At 41.5% G+C, this 19397-nt stretch overlaps 1 protein-coding gene across 5 annotated transcripts in view; it reads right to left on the bottom strand.

Moving 5' to 3' along the window:
• LOC134349237 (long-chain-fatty-acid--CoA ligase 6-like) overlaps positions 1-19397 on the bottom strand; it is a 127183-nt gene that overhangs the window by 45089 nt on the left and 62697 nt on the right. For all 5 annotated transcript variants that reach the window (XM_063053249.1, XM_063053248.1, XM_063053251.1 and 2 more), the window contains exons 6-9: positions 19169-19268; positions 17279-17457; positions 5250-5282; positions 5003-5054 (exon numbers count right to left, since the gene is read on the bottom strand). In XM_063053249.1, the coding sequence (XP_062909319.1) occupies positions 5003-5054; positions 5250-5282; positions 17279-17457; positions 19169-19268 (364 nt within the window). The remainder of the gene's footprint in view (positions 1-5002; positions 5055-5249; positions 5283-17278; positions 17458-19168; positions 19269-19397) is intronic.

Below are 19397 nucleotides of genomic sequence, written 5' to 3'. Positions count from 1 at the left end.
CTCCCATAGTAGCCTGGGGTATATCTCATCCAGTTCCGGTGATTTATCCAACTTGATGCTTTCCAAAAGTTCCAGCACATCCTCTTTCTTAATGTCTATATGTTCAAGCTTTTCAGTCTGCTGTAAGTCATCCCTACAATCACCAAGGTCCTTTTCCATAGTGAGTACTGAAGCAGAGTATTCATTAAGTACCTTTGCTACCTCCTCCAGTTCCAGACACACTTTTCCACTGTCACACTTGATTGGTCCTATTCTCTCACATCTTATCCTCTTGCTCTTCACATACTCGTAGAATGCCTTGGGGTTTTCCTTAATCCTGCTTGCCAAGGCCTTCTCATGGCCCCTTCTGGCTTTCCTAATTTCATTCTTAAGCTCTTTCCTGCTAGCCTTATCATTTTCTAGATCTCTATCATTATCTAGTTTTTTTGAACCTCTTGTAAGCTTTTCTTTTCTTCTTGACTAGATTTTCAACTGCCTTTGTACACCACGGTTCCTGTACCCTACCATCCCTTCCCTGTCTCATTGGAACATACCTATGCAAAATGCCATGCAAATATCCCCTGAACATTTGCCACATTTCTGCCGTACATTTCCTTGGGAACATCTGTTCTCAATTTATGCTTCCAAGTTCCTTGATTGCAAGTGTTGAATATACGATTTAATAGTGTAATTATTTGGGGTATACCTTCTATAATATGGGATACTCTTCCTGTGATATGTGTCCCATTAGAACAGAGATGAGGAGGAATTTCTTCAGCTAGATGGCAGTGAATCTATGGAATTCGTTGTGACAAATGGCTATGGAGGCTAAATCATCGGGTATACTTAAAGCAGATGTTGATAGATTCTTGATTAGTAAGGGCATGAAAGGCTATCAGGAAAAGGCAGGGGATCAGGGTTGAGAGGAATAATATGTCAGCCATGTCAAATGATACAGACAACAATGGGCCAAATGGCCTAATTCTGCCCTTAAGTCTTATGGTCATATGGCAGTTTGATTGACCAACTGCCCAATGTGTGGAATTCACTTTCAGGTGAAAATCATGGTGAAATATACCAACTGTAATAAATAATAACTTGAAGACTTCTGATTGCTTTCCTTAAACATGCCGAGAAGATCTCAAACTCTTAACTTGCTATGGGCACGGGGATTCAGCATCACAAGCACCCACTTCCTTTTCTTTTTGAATCTGAACTTGATAACATGGCAAAGGTGGTGAATAATTATGCAACTATTATAATTTGCTTAGATGCTCAATTGTCTATAACCATATTGCCATGAAAACATTTAAATTATATCCATGAATATATGCATATATAATTATTAGACAACAGTTTTTTTTAGCAGACTCGATTTTCAAGTGTTTCAAATTTTCAGCAATTATTGCACATGTGTGAATCTGGAAAATTGAATCCTTAATTTCTAAGAACTGATTGCATACAAATGAACTAATCTAAACCGATAGTATCTTATCAAACTTGGTACGTGTCCTATTTGATATTAATGTTTATCTGTACTGCATCACTTAGTTTCCAAAAGAAAATGATTCCCCCTTGATAACCATTCAAATGTTTTGAAAGTTTTGAAAGTTAAAAGTTTTCAGGAAAATAGATACACATTCAAAGAAATCAAGATTCCGGACTCAAAAATTTCTGTAACATATGCAAAAGTATTTTATTTAAGATCTGTTGCATCTTTAGGATTCTTAGTATATCATTGAAAGAAAGCCTTATTTCTGACTTGTAGAAGGGAAATAGAAACCGGAAAAAATATTCACAATGTTTAGATTTTCACTGATGATAATGTTTGTTAGAGATGAGATACTGGACTAGCTTATTCTTCACGATGAATCTCATTCCATAATACAATTTCCTCTAATTTGCTCTAGCCATTTGCTGCTCAATTTTTCTCGCTGTGTGCAGTGATGTCAATGTTAAAATGTCTTGAATTTTTGAGCTTTGACATCAGAGTGATTTTAGGTGATTATCGGTGAGGTCCTGTCAATACAAGTGCAAAACATCCTATTGTGGTGTGGAAGCCACCTAATCTGGGTAATGTGGGGTTTTCGGCTAATGTGGGGTAGTCAGAATACACGAAGTACCACATAGGTTTTGCAGAACAAGGTCGTGACCCAGTAGCATGGCGAGCCAATGTGACTGAGACCAACATCTCTTGCATAGCATTGATGCTCATGCAAAAAGATGGGCATGTACAGCACTCTATACCACCCGGTATTAATGCAATCACTCACTCTCATATAAATACATGCGTAGGTTTTGGTATAGAAGCCCTTGGCAGTAGTGTTGCGGTTAGCATAATGTTTTTACCGTGCCAGTCTGCCGCTGTCTGTAAGGACAGTCTAATTTCTGCCGCTGCGTGTAAGGATTTTGTACATTCTCACTGCGATTGCGTGGCTGTCCTCTGTGTGCTCTGTTTTCCTCTCACATTCCACAGCATGCGGTTATGGTCATCGCGTTGTGGGCGAGTGACGTGGTGCCGGAAGCATGGCGGCACGTGCAGGCTGCTCAGCACTATCCCCATTGATTTGACTTTGATGCAGACAATGCATTTCACTGTATGTTTCGAAGCACTTTGAGCCAAGTAGAGCTAATCTATTAAAGGTCTTTATTCCTCCTCACCTGATATCAGACACTAAACCCACCTGCACTTTATGCATATTGCCAGCTGAGGGTGCAGCCACAAACCGACCCACATTCCTGAGCCCCGGCTCCAGGCTCAAATGCAGCCCACGCACATGACAGTCCACTCCAGCAGCTGACCTAGTCCACATTCCTGACGCTCATCATGAGCAGCACACTGAGTCCACCCTCCTGACACAAGGCCCTGTCTGCCTACCACACACTGACAGCGTCAAGGATTTAGATGAAAAAAATACTGATCAGATGATTCAGTTGATAATCGCCAGCAACCATAACCACCAGCCGGTTTTTGAAAATAAAAAGAACTGCAGATGCTGGAAATCTAGAATAAAGACAGAAAATGCTGGAAATACACAGCTGGTCAGGATGCATTTGTGAGAAGGAAAACAGCTACTGAGTATTTTTACCAGATAGATTCGCTGTCCACTTACTCTCATTACTGTTTGTGGGAAATGGTTATGCACACATGCTGAGCATTGCTTTTTCTTTATAATTCACGAGGTACGGTTGCTCAAACTTAACTGTTAGCACTGAGGACGCAGTTAATACTCAAACACTTTAGTGGGACTGGCTGTGTTCCACACAGGATACACAGGGTGAGGTAATAGTTTTCTTTTGCAGAGGGCATGAGTAAGTCAGATGGGTTTTTAATGACACATGCTGTAGGTTCACAGGTATCATTACTGATAGGTTCTTTAACTTCAGATATAGTTAGTAATCATGAACTTAATTCCACAGTTGCAGTGACGGATTTGAACTCACGCACCTTGCTTCTGGATGTAGGCCCACAAACGTAACCAATAATTGTTTCCGGTAAGATGGCGGCACGTTTGGTCACAGTGGCCTCTCTGGGTCCAACAAATGGCTTAAGTGTTTGTCTCAAACAATCTTCTAGAGATCATGAGACCCTGAGTACTGCAAGTCCAGTTCATTGGTTCATCGGTGAGACCGATGGTGGGGGAGCTACGCGATCTAGGTTGTTGTGTGGACCTGGCCTCCATGCTGCGGCGTCACCCCAGGGGTGGAAGCACCGGAGGTGATGTGGGAGAGGACAGAGGCACGTCAGGCGCAATGGAATCTGTGCTGGGTTGTGGGCTGGTCTCTGCCGGCCGGCTTTCCCATTGGTGCTCCTCTCCAATGTTTGCTCGCTGGAAGATAAACTGCTACTTTGGAAACTTTTTGGAGAGATATTTTTAATATTATCTCTAAGGTATTGAATATAGATATCTCTCCTCACCCTATTACTGCTATCTTTGGACTACCTAAAATTTCCAGTAATCTCTCCCCTTCAGCCCGTAGAATGATTGCATTTCTTATTTTAATGGCGAAAAGATGTATCTTACAACACTGGAAAGAGCTTAATGCTCCAACTACCTTTTTTTGGTTTTCTCGGACGATATTATGCTTGAATTTGGAGAAAATTAGAAGCAATCTTTATGACTCCTCATTTAAATTTGAACAGACTTGGAGATCTTTTATTCAATATTTTCATTTAATGTAATATATACCCTTCTTGTTTTTTTTTACTGTTTTTAATGGAGGTCGGGATTGAGGACGTGATTTTAAGTTTAACTCTGTTTGGTTTCAAGTTAGCCCATTGCTTTGCGTTGCTTTTAGTTAGTTGCACAGTGGGTTTTTTTTTCCTTTTCTCTATTGATATATATATAAAATTAGTATACTATTATGTTACCTTGGTATGTTATGTTTAAATTACATTGTTTGTAGTATTTTTTTTGTATTAATATCTTCTGTAATTTTATTATATTCTAACAGTGTATTAGTGTCTATATGGCTTACCTTTTTGTATACTTATTTAATAAAAAGATTTAAAAAGAAAGGAAGATAAACTGGATCGCCCCAACTGCCGTTAACCCGGCGCGAGGTGCTGCATGCTTGTATTTGCAGAAACGACAACATCCCATGCACCATCAAACTTCAGGCCATGTCACTGAGAGACTTGTGCTAATATTATTTTGTGACTATATTTGCCATCGTATCTATGTGCTGTGTGTGATGATATGTACTGTGTTTTGCACCTTGACCCTGAGGAATGTTGTTTCATTTAGCTGTATACATAAGTGTGATTGAATGACAATTGAACTTGAACTAATGTACCACACCTGCTACATGCATCAAGAACCATTCCAAGGGTAAAATGGAGGGGTTGAGAAAGACACTACACAAATTAAATTATTTATTGATTTATACCTAAAACATTATTGTTCCTTGAGCTAATTGGTTGCGATCACCTTTCCTTCAAAGATAAACATGGGCTGCGGGAAAGGAAAACCAAGTTCATAACAGTGTTCCGAGATATTAAATAATTCTAAGCAATACATACCCGTTGTTCCACTGGTAAAACAGACAATCGATAGATCTTCAGGTCGGGGAGGCTGAATGAAAAAGAAATAAAAATGAAGAGACCCAGGAGAAGTACAAGTAATAGAGGATACAAATTAATTCTGAATTCCAGAGATGAACACATTGCGCTCATCAGTGCTGGTAGTTAGTGTTGACCATTTCATGTCATTGTTCCCTAAATTATGAATATGCTCTGAAAAATAAAGCAAGTTTGTTACTTCACTCACCACAGGATCTCGCCTGTTATTTTTTCCAAGGTTCTGAAGACAAGAAGAGAAAAAAATAATTTCAAAATAAAAATTTGGACAAATATTTCACCTTAAAATGGCTTTTGATTTTTAATAGACTGCTCTACGAGGAAAGCTCTTCAAAAATAGTTAATTTACAAGCTTTGGTAACTCTGTGAAGTGCCCTTAGATAGTTTCATTATTTTGGGATGATTCATTGATAAAGTCCTGCAGAATGTAAGCTCGGCAACAGAATGATTTGCAAAGGATTCACAACCGCATAGTACTATTTTCATAATTCGCTTAAAATAAATTTAGGCTAATACTCTTTTGACTGAATACTTGATTCAGCTTTTGTTACCAGTTTCAGCATTGTGTACTGACTGGTTTAAAAGAAAAACTGGGAATAAAAGGAAAGCAGATGACTCCATATTCTACTGTAATCTCCATGCTAGGAGATCAATTCTGTCTTCTGTGTAACAGCTCCCATAGAGAAAACAAGGTTTATTAAAACTACAGCAAAATTAAATGCAATTTTGTACCCTGCTGTTGAACTGTGTCATTTCTGAAGCTGTTTAAACTTTATATTACTTGCTATCAATTTTTCTGCAAGATGACTGGAAGTATACGGACTTCCCTTTGATTTCACAATGTGGAGGTGAAACACAAACTGAAATAAGACCATAAGACCATAGGATATAGGAGCAGAATTAGGCCATTTGGCTCATCGGGTCTGCTCTGCCATTTCATCATGGCTGACCCAATTTTCATCTCAGCTCCAATCCCCTTTCTTCTCCCTTTATTTGACTGTGAGAAGTGCACCAACGCGGTAGCTTGTCATCACACAAGGCTGCTGAAAAGATTTAAAAAGCGAGTAGTTTCTTTCAGTGGGAGATTTGATTGGGAAAAGTGTGCAGACACAGTAGCTGATCATTGCACAAAGCCGCTGAGAAGATTCTGGGATAAAGTGGAGACACTGCCCAGCACAGAGGTTGACAAAGGAGCGTGAGTCAGAGTAGCAGGGCTTTGGTCACTGGGGCTTCGTCGAAGAGGGGCCTAGGCGACATAAGAAAGCATTACTTTCGTATCTCTTTTTTTCCATTAATTTAAGAATAGTGGTTATGACTGCAAGGCCAATTTTCTGCTGTGGGTGTGAGATGTGAGATACCTGGGAGATTTCCAGCCTCCCTGATGGCCGCATCTGTGTCAAGTGCATTGAACTGTAGCCCTTTAGAGACCAGGTTAGGGAACTGGAGCTGCAGCTCAATAACCTGAGGTTTGTTAGGGAAAGTGAAGAGGTGATTGATAGGAACTACAGGCAGGTAGTCACACTGGGGCCACAGGAGACAGCTAAGTGGGTGACTGTTGGGCGAGGGAAGGGAGAGCATCAGGAACTGGAGAGCAGCACTGTGGCTGTCCCACGTAACAATAAGTACTCCATTTTGTGTACTGTTGGGATGGACAACCTACCCGGGGGAAGCAACAGTGGCCGTTCCTCTGGCACTGACTCTAGCCCTGTGGCTCAGAAGGGTAGGGAATGGAAGAGGATAGCAGCAGTAATAGGGGACTCCATAGTTAGGGGGATAGATGGGCGATTCTGTGGGTGCGAAAAAGAAACACGGATGGTAGTTTGCCTCCCAGGCGCTAGGGTTTGTGATGCTTCTGAACAAGTCTACGATATCCGGAAATGGGAGAGTAAGCAGCCAGCGGTCATGGTACATATTGGTACCAATGACATAGACAGGAAAAGGGAGGAGGTCCTGAAAGCAAAATACAGTGAGTTAGGAAGGAAGTTGAGAAGCAGGACCTCAAGGGTAGTAATCTCAGGATTGCTACCTGTGCTATGCGACAGTGAGTATAGGAATAGAATGAGGTGATGGATAAATTTGTGGCTGAAAAATTGGAGTAGTGGCAGGGATTTAGATTTCTGGATCATAGGGACCTCTTCTGGGGCAGGTGTGACCTGTACAAAAAGGACAGGTTGCACTTGAATCCCAGGGGGACAATATCCTGGTGGAGAGGTTTAAACTAGATTTGCCAGGGGATGGGAACCAAAGAGAAGAGGCAGATAATGGGGCAGTTGGAGCACAAGTAGAGACAGCTTGTAGGGAATTTGTGAGGAAGGATAGGCAGATGATAGAGCAAAGATGCACTCAGCCAGCTGGTTTGAGAGGTTACAAGGAGAATTATAAACAAGGCGGATGAACTTAGAGACTGGAATAATACCTGGAACTATGACATTGTGACCATTACAGAGACTTGGATGTCTCAGGGACAGGAATGGCTGCTGAGTGTGTCAGGCTTTAGATGTTTCAAAAAGGACAGGGAGGGAGGCAAAAGAGGTGGGGGCGTGGCATTGCTAATCAAGTATAGTATCATGGCTGTAGAAAAGAAGGAAGTCATGGAGGGATTATCTACTGAGTCAGCGTGGGTGGAAGTCAGAAACAGGAAGGGGGGCAATAACTCTACTGTGTGTTTTTTAAAGACCGCCCCCCCCCCCCAGTAGTAACAGGGACATTGAGGAGCAGACAGGGAGGCAGATTCTGGAACGGTGCAATAATAATAGGTTGTTGTGATGGGTGAATTTTTACTTTCCGAACATTGACTGGCATCTCCTTAGAGCAAGGGGTTTAGATGGAGGGGAGTTTGTTAGGTGTGTTCAGGAAGGTTTCCTGACACAATGTGTAGATAAGCCAATTAGAGGAGAGGCTGTATTCGATCTGGTATTAAGAAATGAACCTGGTTAGGTGTCAGATCTCTCAGTGGGAGAGCATTTTGGAGGTAGTGATCACAACTCTATCTCCTTACCATAGGGCTGGAGAGGGATAGGAGCAGACAATTTGGGGAAACATTTAATTGGGGTAGGAGGAATTATGATGCTATTAGGCAGGAACTTGGGAGCATAAATTGGGAGTAGATGTTCTCAGGGAAATGCGTAGTAGAAACATGGCAAATGTTCAGGGAACATTTGCATGGTGCTCTGCATAGGTAGGGAAAGAATGGCAGGGCAAAAGAACCACGGTGTACAAAGGATGTGGAAAATCTAGTTAAGAAGAAAAGAAAAGCTTATGAAAGGTTCAAGGAACTAGGTACTGATAGAGTTCTAGAACATTACAAAGTTGCCAGGAAGAAACTTAGAATGAATTTAGGAGAGCTAGAAGGGGCCACGAGAAGGCCTTGGCAAGCAGGATTAAGGAAAACCCAAGGCATTCTACAAGTATGTGAAGCGCAAGTGGACTAGCCGTATGAGAATAGGACCAATCAGGTGGGATAGTGGAAATGTGTGTATGGAGTCGGAGGAGGTAGCAGAGGTAATGATTACTTTGATTCAGTATTCACCAGGGAAAAGGACCTTGGCAATTGTGAGGATGACTTACAGGGTACTGAAAAGATTGAGCATATAGACATTATGAAAGAGGATGTGCTGGAGCTTTTGAAAAGCATTAAGTTAGATAAGTCGCTGGGACCAGACAAAATATACCCCAGGCTACTGTGGGAAGCGAGGGAGGAGATTGCTGAGCCTCTGGCAATGATCTTTTCATCATCAATAGGGATGGGATAAGTACTGGAGGATTGGAGGGTTGCAAATGCAGTTCTCTTGTTCAAGAAAGGGAGTAGGTTACATGGTCGGCACAACATTGTGGGCCGAAGGGCCTGTGATGTGCTGTAGATTTCTATGTTCTATGTTCTTATTCTTGATTGGTCAGGGCATGAAGGAATTCGGGGAGAAGGCTGGAAATGATAGACCAGTGGGCCTTACTTCAGTGGTGGGCAAGTTGTTGAAGATCCTGAGAGGCAGGATTTATGAGCATTTAGAGAGGCATAATATGATTAGGAATAGTCACCATGGTTTTGTCAAGGGCAGGTCAATACCTTATGAGCCTGATTGAATCCTTTGAACATGTAACAAAGCACATTGATAAGGTAGAGCAGTGGATGTAGTGTATGTGGATTTCAGTAAGGCATTTGGTAAGATTCCCCATGCAAGGTTCATTCAGAAAGTAAGGAGGTATGGGATCCAAGGAGACCATGCTTTGTGGATCCAGAATTGGCTTGCCCGCAGAAGGCTGTAGTTGTAGATGGTTTGTATTCTGCATGGAGGTCGGTGACCAGCGTGTTCCACTGGGATCTGTTGTGGGACACCTCCTCTTTGTGATTTTTATAAATGGATGAGAAAATAAAAGGGTGGGTTAGTAAGTTTGCAGATGACACAAAGGTTGGGGGTGTTGTGAATAGTCTGGAATATTGTCAGAGGTTACAGTGGGATATCAATAGGATGCAGAACTGGGCTGAGAAGTGGCAGATGAAGTTCAACTGAGATAATTATGAAGAGGTTAATTTTGGTAGATCAAATATAAAGACAGAATATAGTATTAATGGTAATACTCTTGGCAGTGTGGAGGATCTGAGAGATCTTGGGGTCTGTGTCCATAGGACACTCAAAGCTGACAGTGTTGTTGAGAAGGCGTATGGTGTGTTGGCATTCATCAACCATGGGATTGAGTTCAAGAGCCGTGAGGTAATGTTACAGCTATATAGTGATCTGAAGGTCGCTAGTTTGAGCCTCAGCTGTGGCAGTGTGTTTGTGTCCTTGAGCAAGGCACTTACCATACATTGCTCTAGTGTCTGTGCGAGGAATGGTGCCCCACACAGACTTCCAATCTGCACCTTGTAAGGTATGAAAATGCCTGATGCAGGCCTCTCATGGTCTGAGTCAATGTTCCCTCCCCTCCTATAAAAGATCTTAGCCAGACCCCACTTGGGAGTACTGTGTACAGTTCTGGTCACCTCACTACAGGAAGGATGTGGATAATATAGAGAGAGTGCAGAGGAGATTTACAAGGCTGCTGTCTGGATTGGAGAGTGTGCCTTATGAGAATAGGTTGAGTGAACTTGGTCTTTTCTCCTTGGAGTGATGGAGGATGAGAGGCGACCTGATAGCGATGTATAAGATGATGAGAAGCATTGATCGTGTGGATAGCCAGAGGCTTTTTCCCAGGGCTGAAATGGCTAACATGAGGTGGCATAGTTTTAAGGTTGTTTGGAAGTAGATACAGACAGGATGTCAGGGGTAAATTTTTCCACACAGAAAGTGGTGGATGCGTGGAATGCACTGCTGGGGACTGTGGTGGAGCTGGATACAATAGGGTCTTTTAAGAGCCTCTTAGGTAGATACATGGAGCTTAGAAAAATACAGGGCTATGTAGTAGGGCAATTCTAGGTAGTTTCAAGAGTAGGTTACATGGTCAGCACAACATTGTGGGCTGAGGGGCCTGCAATGTGCTGAAGACTTCTATGTTCTATGTTCTAGGTTCTTATTCTTGATTGGTCAGGGCATGAAGGGATTCAGGGTGAAGGCAGGAGATTGGGGCTGAGAGGAAAATTGGATCAGCCATGTTAAAATGGTGGAGCAGAGTCAATGGGCCATGTGACCTAATTCTGTTCTTATTCCTTATGGTCTTATGGCCTTATGGTATCTCTTCATGCCCTGACCAATCAAGAATCTATCAACCCACAAGTTAAATATACATAAGGACTTGGCCTCCACAGCTGCCTATGACAAAAAATTCCACAGATTCACTACTCCATGGCTAAAAAAATTATTGCTCTGTGTTCTAAAGGGACACCCCTCTATACTGAGGCTCTGTCCTCAACTGTTAGACTTTCCCACCAAAGGAAACATCCTCTCTACATCTATTCTGTCAAGGCCTTACAGTATTTGATAGGTTTCAATGAGGTCACCCCTCATTCTTCTGAATTCCAGTGAATACAGGCCTAGACCCATCAAACACTCTTCATATGACAGGCTATTCAATCCTGGAATCATTTTCATGAACATCTTTGAACACTCTCCCTTTTCAGCACATCGTTTCTAAGGTAAGGGGCCCAAACCTGCTCACAATACTCCAAGTGAGGCCTCACCAGTGCTTTATAAAGTCTCAACATGACAAATTTGCTATTATATTCTAATGATATGATGATGATGATGGCTGGTTCTTTACTTGTGAAGATCAGGAGGGAAGAATAGTCCTCAGGAGCGATGGCACGATTGTTGGTGACTGTAAAGGCCGATTCTGGATCTGCAGTTCTGAAACAGTAGAGACACAGGAAGAAATAGGATGAGAAAGCTTGGGTACTAGGGTCCTTCCTGCGTCTCTTTATCTTGCCTCTATTGTGTTTTATTTTGTGGGGGGGCGGATTGTATACTGCATAAGCCAAAGGAACAAAATGTGGTCCAACGATAAGGTGAAGTGTTAGAGGATCATGAGAGAAAAGGAACTGCTGTGCAACTGGTCTTGGCCTGGACTGCTCTGGAAGTCACTATCATTGTGAACTTGGTCATTTAGTTCATTATCACATGTACCAAGGTTGCAGTACCACCCCAGCTTGCATACCGTCCACATAGATCAATTCTTGACTTCCAGTCAAGATGGCACCAGCAAATAATGATTCCTTGGGCGACAAATTTCAGATAGTCCGTGGAACTACTTATTTCACTTTTTCTATGTCTTCTACACCTTCTTTTTATCTTAAATGTGTTTTCGGAGTTGTTGAAGCCTGTGACTTACAGTTTGGAGATTGATTGAATGATCTAGTGCTCTGCTGTCTCCGTGAAAATTCCAGGAGTGGAGCGCGAGGACAAGCTACCTCGAGGAGAAGAAGCTCAGAGACCATGATCGGGGCCATGATCAACTCCATTTCTCGCCAATGAAAACGCTGAGGAAGATTGAAACATCAAGGCGAATGCAGAGGAGAGTGAGTGGTCAAGCAGCCACTCTCCTCGGAAGGCTGCTGTGTTCGATGGTTATTCTCCTTCATGCTGTTGGAGGATGTTATTGAAATTCTGAGATTTATGGATTGGACTGTTGATTGTAGTTCAGACTAACTGTAGTTCATATTGGGCTCCTTCAGTTTTCTGTGTTTTCGACCATTCCTTCTTGTTGCCAATTGGCATGTTGGGGTTTGATGTCTTTTCTTCCGTTTTCAGGCCAGAGAAGATATTTCGCTATCTTTACTTTCCCTAATATAACCTTCGAAAACCTTTAAACTCAAATGCAAAGTTTTTGAATAATCTTTTATCCAACGCAGTTGTTTGAATAGATGTAAATGTTGCCATTTATTAGTTTGTGGTTTACCTCTGCATGGTGAAATCAAATGAAAGTCCGTACACTCCAAGTCATTTTCAGGAAAAACTGGTATTAAGTATTAGCATGTTTAAGCTACTTGAGGTAAGTCTTCTTTAACTTGAATACTTACCTCATCTACATCACTCTCTTCAACAATTCAAAATTCCTCCCTCCTCAATCACAACATCCACCCAATCATAAATTTCACAAGATCACAAGACAAAGGAGCAGAAGCAGGCCATTCGGCCCATCGAGTCTGCTCCGCAGCTCCCCCATGAGCTAAACTATTCACCCATCTAGTTCCAATTTCCAGCTTTTTCACCATATCCCTCGATACCCTGACTAATTAGATACCAGTCAATCTCCTCCTTAAACACCCTCAATGATTGGGCCTCCACAGCTGTATGTGGCAATGAATTCCACAAATCCATGACCCTCTGGCTAAAAAAATTTCTCCTCATCTCTGTTTTAACTGGGTACCCTCTATTTCTAAGACTATGGCCTCTTGTCCTGGACTCACCCACCAAGGGAAACAACCTTTCCACATCTATTCTGTCCAACCCTTTCAACATTCGAAATGTTTCTATGAGATCCCCTCTCATTCTTCTATACTCTAATGAATACAGTCCAAGAGCCGACAAATGCTCCTCGTATGTTAGCCCCTGCATTCCAAGAATCATCCTCGTAAATCTTCTCTGAACTCTCTCCATCATCGGTACATCCTTTCTAAGATAGGGGGCCCAAAACTGCACACTGTATTCCAAATGAGGTCTCACTATTGCCCCATAGAGCCTCATCAACACCTTCTTACGCTTATACACTATTCCTCTTGAAATGAATGCCAACATAGCATTCGCTTTCCTTACCGCTGATCCAACTTGGTGGTCAACCTTTAGGGTATCCTGCACGAGGACCCCCAAGTTCCTTTGCACTTCCGATTTTTGAATTTTCTCCCCATCTAAATAATAATCTGCCCGATTATTTCTTCTTCCAAAATGTACAACCGTACATTTGTCAACGTTGTATCTCATCTGCCATTTCTTTGCCCACTCTCCCAAACTGACTAAGTCTCTCTGCAACCTTTCCGTTTCTTCAACATTTCCTGCTCCTCTACCTATCTTGGTGTCATCCGCAAACTTACCCACAAAACCATTTAATCCATAATCCAAATCATCGATATACATTGTTAAAAGAAGCGGCCCCAACACCGACTCCTGTGGAACGCCACTAGTAACCAGCAACCAATCAGAATAGGATCCCTTTATTCCCACCCTTTGCTTTCTGCCTATCAGCCAATGCTCCACCCATTTCAATATCTTTCCTATAATTCCATGGGCTCTCATCTTATAAAGCAGCCTCATATGCGGCACCTTATCGAAGACCTTTTGAAAATCCAAATACACAACATCCACAGCCTCTCCCTTGTCAATCTTATTCGAGATTACCTCAAAAAATTCCAATAGGTTGGTGAGGCAGGATCTTCCCTTCATGAAACCATGCTGGCTTCGGCCTATCTTGTCATGCACCTCGAGGTATTTCATAACCTCGTCCTTGAGGATTGACTCCAATATCTTTCCAACTACTGATGTCAGACTAATAGGTCTGTAATTTTCTTTTTGCTGCCTCCTTCCTTTCTTAAATAGTGGAACTACATTTGCAACCTTCCAGTCCTCCGGAACCATGCCAGAGTCTACTGATTCCTGGGAGATCATTTCCAATGCTTCCACAATCTCCAAAGCCACCTCCTTCAGAACCCTTGGGTGCACCTCATCTGGACCGGGAGACTTATCTATTCCTAGTCCACTTAGCTTCCCAAGCACTTTCTCTCTAGTAATCTTATCTGTACCTAATTCTATTCCCTAATACCACTGGCTATCAGGTATATTGCTCATGTCTTCCACTGTGAAGACTGATGCAAAATACTCATTCAGTTCCTCTGCCATCTCTTTGTTATCCATTATAATTTCTCCAGCATCATTTTCAATTGATCCCGTATCTACCCTTGTCACTCTTTTACTCTTCATATATTTAAAAAAACTCTTAGTATCCTTTTTTATGTTAGTTGCCAACTTCCTTTCATAATTCATCTTTTCTTTCCTAATGACTTTCTTAGTTTCCTTCTGTAAGTTTTTAAAAGTCTTCCAGTCCTCATTTTCCTCACTAATTTTTGCTTCCTTGTACACCGTTTCTTTTGCTTTTATTTTTGCCTTAACCTCTCTTGTTAGCCACATTTGTGCCATTTTTCCATTCATGATTTTCTATTTTCTTGGAATATATTTTTCCTGCATTTTCCTTATTTCTTGTAGGAATTTCATCCAAATCTGCTCTGCCATCCCTCCATTTAGCTTACTTTTCCAATTGACTTAGGCCAGTTCCTCTCTCATGACACTGTAATTTCCCCTGTTCCACTGAAATATCGATACATCTGATACCAGCTTCTCCTTTTCAGATTTGAAACTGAACTCAATCATATTATGATCACTACTTCCAAGGGGTTCCTTTACCTCCAGCTCCCTAATCGCCTCAGGTTCGTTACACAGCACCCAATCCAAAACAGCCGGTCCCCTGGTGGGCTTCTGGACAAGCTGCTCCAAAAAGCCATCCTGTAGGCATTCTACAAACTCCCTCTCCTGAGATCCATTACTTTCCTGACTTTCCCAATCCACTTTCATATTAAAATCCCCCGCAATTATCTTGACATTTTCCTTCTGACATGCTTTTTCTATTTCCAGCTGCAACTTGTAGTCCACATCCCGGCTGCTGTTTGGAGGCCTGTATATAAGTGCTATTAGTGTCTTTTTACCCTTGCCATTTCTTAATTCTACCCATAAGGATTCTACCTCTTCCGATCCTATGTCCCTTCTTTCTATTGATTTGATATCGTTACTTACCATCAGGGCCACGCCGCCCCCTTTACCTACCTTCCTATCTTTCCTATACACTGTGTATCCTTGGATATTCAGCTCCCAATCACATCCATCATTTAGCCATGACCCGATGATGGCCACAATGTCATATCTTTTAACCTGCAACTGTGCAGCAAGGTCATCCACTTTATTTCTAATGTTGCGTGTATTTAAGTACAGTACATTTAGATCAGTATCTGTTGCCGATTTTGCTATATTTCTATTTTGCAGCAAATTATCCTGTGTATTCACCGGCCTGTCCTTCTTGCCATCTTTGCTGCACAGTATTTTTGACTTATTTCTATTTTCCTCTTCCTCGACCCTAACATCTTGGTTTCCTTCCCCTTGCCAACTTAGTTTAAACCCTCCCTAACAGCTATATTAAACAATCCCGCCAGGATATTAGTACCTTTTGGGTTCATGTGTAATCCATCTTTTTTGTATAAGTCATACCTTCCCCAAAACAGATCCCAATGATTCAAGAATTTGAAGCCCTGCCCCCTGCACCAGTTACTTAGCCACATATTCATCTGCTTAATTCTGCTATTCTTACCATCATTAGCGTGCAGTTCAGGCAGCAATCCTGATATTATTACTCTGGAGGTCCGGCTTTTCAATTTTCTTCCTAGCTCCCAGTAATCTTTCTTCAGGACCTCCTGTCTTTTTCTGTCTATGTCATTGGTACCAACATGTACCAAGACTTCCGGCTGCTCCGCCTCTCTCCTCAGAATACTCTGGACTCAATCAGAGACATCCTGTACCTTGGCACCAGAGGCAACACACCATCCGGGTATCCTTGTTCGGCTCGCAGAATCTCTTGTCCATCCCCCTTGCGATGGAATTCCCTATAACTACCACATTTCTTCTTGCTCTCTTGATTTCGGCACTGGGCAGAATGCCAGAGTCTTGTTCACTGTGGTCCTCCTCTGTCAGGTCTGCCTCTTCAACAGTATCCAAAACGATATATTATTTTCTGAGGGGGACTGTCACAGGGGTGCTATCCACTACCTCTCTATAGGTAGTATCTATCACCTCCTCACTTTCCCTAATTAGCCGAAGGTCATCAATTTCCATCTCCAGCACCTTAACACGGTCCTTCAGGAGCCTCATCTCAGTGCACCTGGTGCAGATGTAATCCTTGGGGAGGCTGGGAGTCTCCCAGGGTCCCCACATCTGGCACTCCAAGCACAACACTAATCGTAGATGCATACCTCTAATGTACGAAATACCAAAAAACTGTAACTTACTCCGTTACTATGAGACTCAACAGTCACAGGAAGCCTCTTCTCGTCTCCGCCGAAGCCTGTTGAGCCAAAGCCCTTTCACTCTGCATCCTCTCACTCCGCAGCCCGCTCCGATGCTGCCCGCTGGATATGGCAGTTTTCTTTTTAAACTGTTCGCGCTCAACTGGCTGACGTCATGCGCCTGCACAGTCTGGCCTCTCTCCTACTCTGAGAAATAAAATGTCTTCTCGCTGGAAATCCTTAGCCTCTTACCACTGTCTTCTTGATCCGAAGAGAAAAAGTCAGCAAGATTTGCCAGCAAGTCTCACCTCCATTCCTGTTCATTATCCTGATCCTTATCGCCCTTCCATATGCAAATATCACTCTTCCCAATGTTATTGTCACTTTCCACTAATCATGACTGTTCCTCAGGTGAACTGGCCCTTGATGCCCTGGTCACCTTCCCTGTCCCAAATTTCTGTTTCCACCCACCCCAGTTTCATTTCCCTTGAAGTTGAACCTGGAATCCAGAACTTAGGCGCAATGGTGGACTGTGCAAGGAACAGCCTGATAGTTTATGGCACAAGCCACAACATAAGGTGCTTCAAGCCCTGAGAATATTTCAGTGAAGGGAAAAACAATCAGAAATAGGCTTTCTTTCTATACTGTGACAAATCATCCCAACTTCATCAGGAATTTTCATGGGTGAAGCAATTACAATCCATGGCATACTTGTCTAAGAACAGCTTTGATCATTTGCATCGATCACATACCTCTATTTCCTGAAGGGCCAGAATATTTACTCCACAGTCATTTCCCATCTCTACCAAGTCTGCCTCAAATGGATCCATTAGGATAACAATCGTCAGGCCTGGCATCTCTTTTCTCTCCACATTCTTCAGAAGAGTCCTTGCTTTTTCCACATTGTCACAGATAACTGTTGATATCTCAGCTTAAAAAGGAGTGCATGTATTTAGTGGCACATTGTGTTTCAGGAGAAATTATAGATTCCAAAGCTACAAGCAAGTCTAGAAGCTTGGTAAAATCTTCTTCATGCGCCCCCCCCCCCACCCCCTCTACCCTCTCTGTCACACTTTAAGAGGAAAATGAAACACGTTGGTCATAGAGAAGGCTCCATTTACAGCATGCATTTGGAAGTGGAAGTGTTTAGGAAGAGGCAAATTCATAACATGGAATTCAGGAAGCCCATTTCAGATATCACTTAAATCTAACCAGTGAAATTACAGCACTGTGTAGCAAGATGGCACTTTGTGTGGTGTTTACTAAAATAATTAGCAAGTCATTCTTAGATTTCAAATATAGCCAATGACGCAGTTTCATTATTAATTATTTATATACTTTAAAACCAAATATTACTTTCATGAAATGATGAGGACATGACCTGCACAATTTAATGAAAATTTCTTTGGAACAAGTTTTTCAAGTAGACAGAAGATCCATGCAATTTTTTTCAGCATGAAAATATCATGTGATCACGGTGCAATGCTATAATTTACTTCACTGTGTCAATTGTTAGCTTCAGTGAAGAATGCTCGCCAAATATATTTTCATGCATGGTGAAATAAAATGACTTTCATGTAGACTTTACCTTCTAAAAAAAGAAAACTACAAGAAAAATGTTTGTAAATTATTCTTGTGCCAATGAAAAATATATTGAAAATGCAACAGAACCCTGCAGCCCATCAGGTGTGAATAAAGACATTTTTATCAATGATTGGGCTCTGGAAGAATAGCATTCAAGCAGAGAAACTTGGGAAATAAAATCTGGCTTTGGCAGAATTGGAAAGCATCAGGATTCCCAGTCCATTTAACACTTGTCTAGGGCTGACTATGAATCCACATTCAGTTTTATTCCCATCATCTGTTTTTTACCTCCTTCCTTTTTCCACCATTAAGAATGGCACAAAATCAATATTAAAGTGTTGAATTACATCCTAGATCTGTTCCGGTCAATGGAAAGAATGGAATTATATCAATTTAAGGATGCCCTAAAGAAAGAGTGTGCAAAAACTAAGGATTATAATAGGACAGAATCTACAAAACACTTGCCAATGAACTGCTAAAGAGAGGGTTCCAAGATAGTGGAGCGATAACTTTTATAGTTTGGTCCTATAAACCAAGTTTCAACAAATCACATAATTCACTAGTGTTCTGACATTTGATAATTCAAAAGATATGAATAAATGCAAGATCCCATGAAGCCATCTTTGTCCCATTTGGGGTAAGATTATGCACACTTTCAGACTTCTTATAATTCTTCCCATAAAACCAGCAGCAAATTGTAGTTTACGATTTATAACATATTAACATGTTCCATTGTTATTGAGAACTTTTTTGTGGAAAACTGTTTTCCAAAGCAATCTGTTTAGAGTGATTCATTTAAAACAAATATTTGATTATTTATTTTTATTGTATGAATAGGATACAATTTTTACATTTAATTGTTTTTCCATGAGTGTGAAGCTATTTGTCTTTCAAAGAAATATCTACTGCACATTCTGCAGGAAAACAGTTTAAAACTCAGAAAATTGTTACTTCAAACCCCTTAAAGTCAAGGATCCTTTGATTTCACCTTTTTTTTTTATTGGCATTTAAGTTGAATAAACAATGTATAATTTTAAGAAGGGTGTTGTTCTTTTTACCTGTGTTAATAATGTAGCGAATGGCTTCGGGTCCGAGAGTGTCATAAAGTGGCACTACCACCATGGAGTAGGTATAGCATGCCAGCTCAGCAATAATCCACTGGTGAGAAGTTGCAATTATAAAAACACAAAAATAAACAACAAAAAGAAACAAAACTTCATGCATACAAATAAACATCAAAATAAGTTTCTTTTTAACAGAAGTACCACAGAATACTGGCTGAAACAA

This window comes from Mobula hypostoma, chromosome 7, assembly GCF_963921235.1.
Source record: "Mobula hypostoma chromosome 7, sMobHyp1.1, whole genome shotgun sequence".
Classification (NCBI taxonomy): Eukaryota; Metazoa; Chordata; class Chondrichthyes; order Myliobatiformes; family Myliobatidae; genus Mobula; species Mobula hypostoma.
This window is presented reverse-complemented; position numbering and strand designations above follow the sequence as displayed.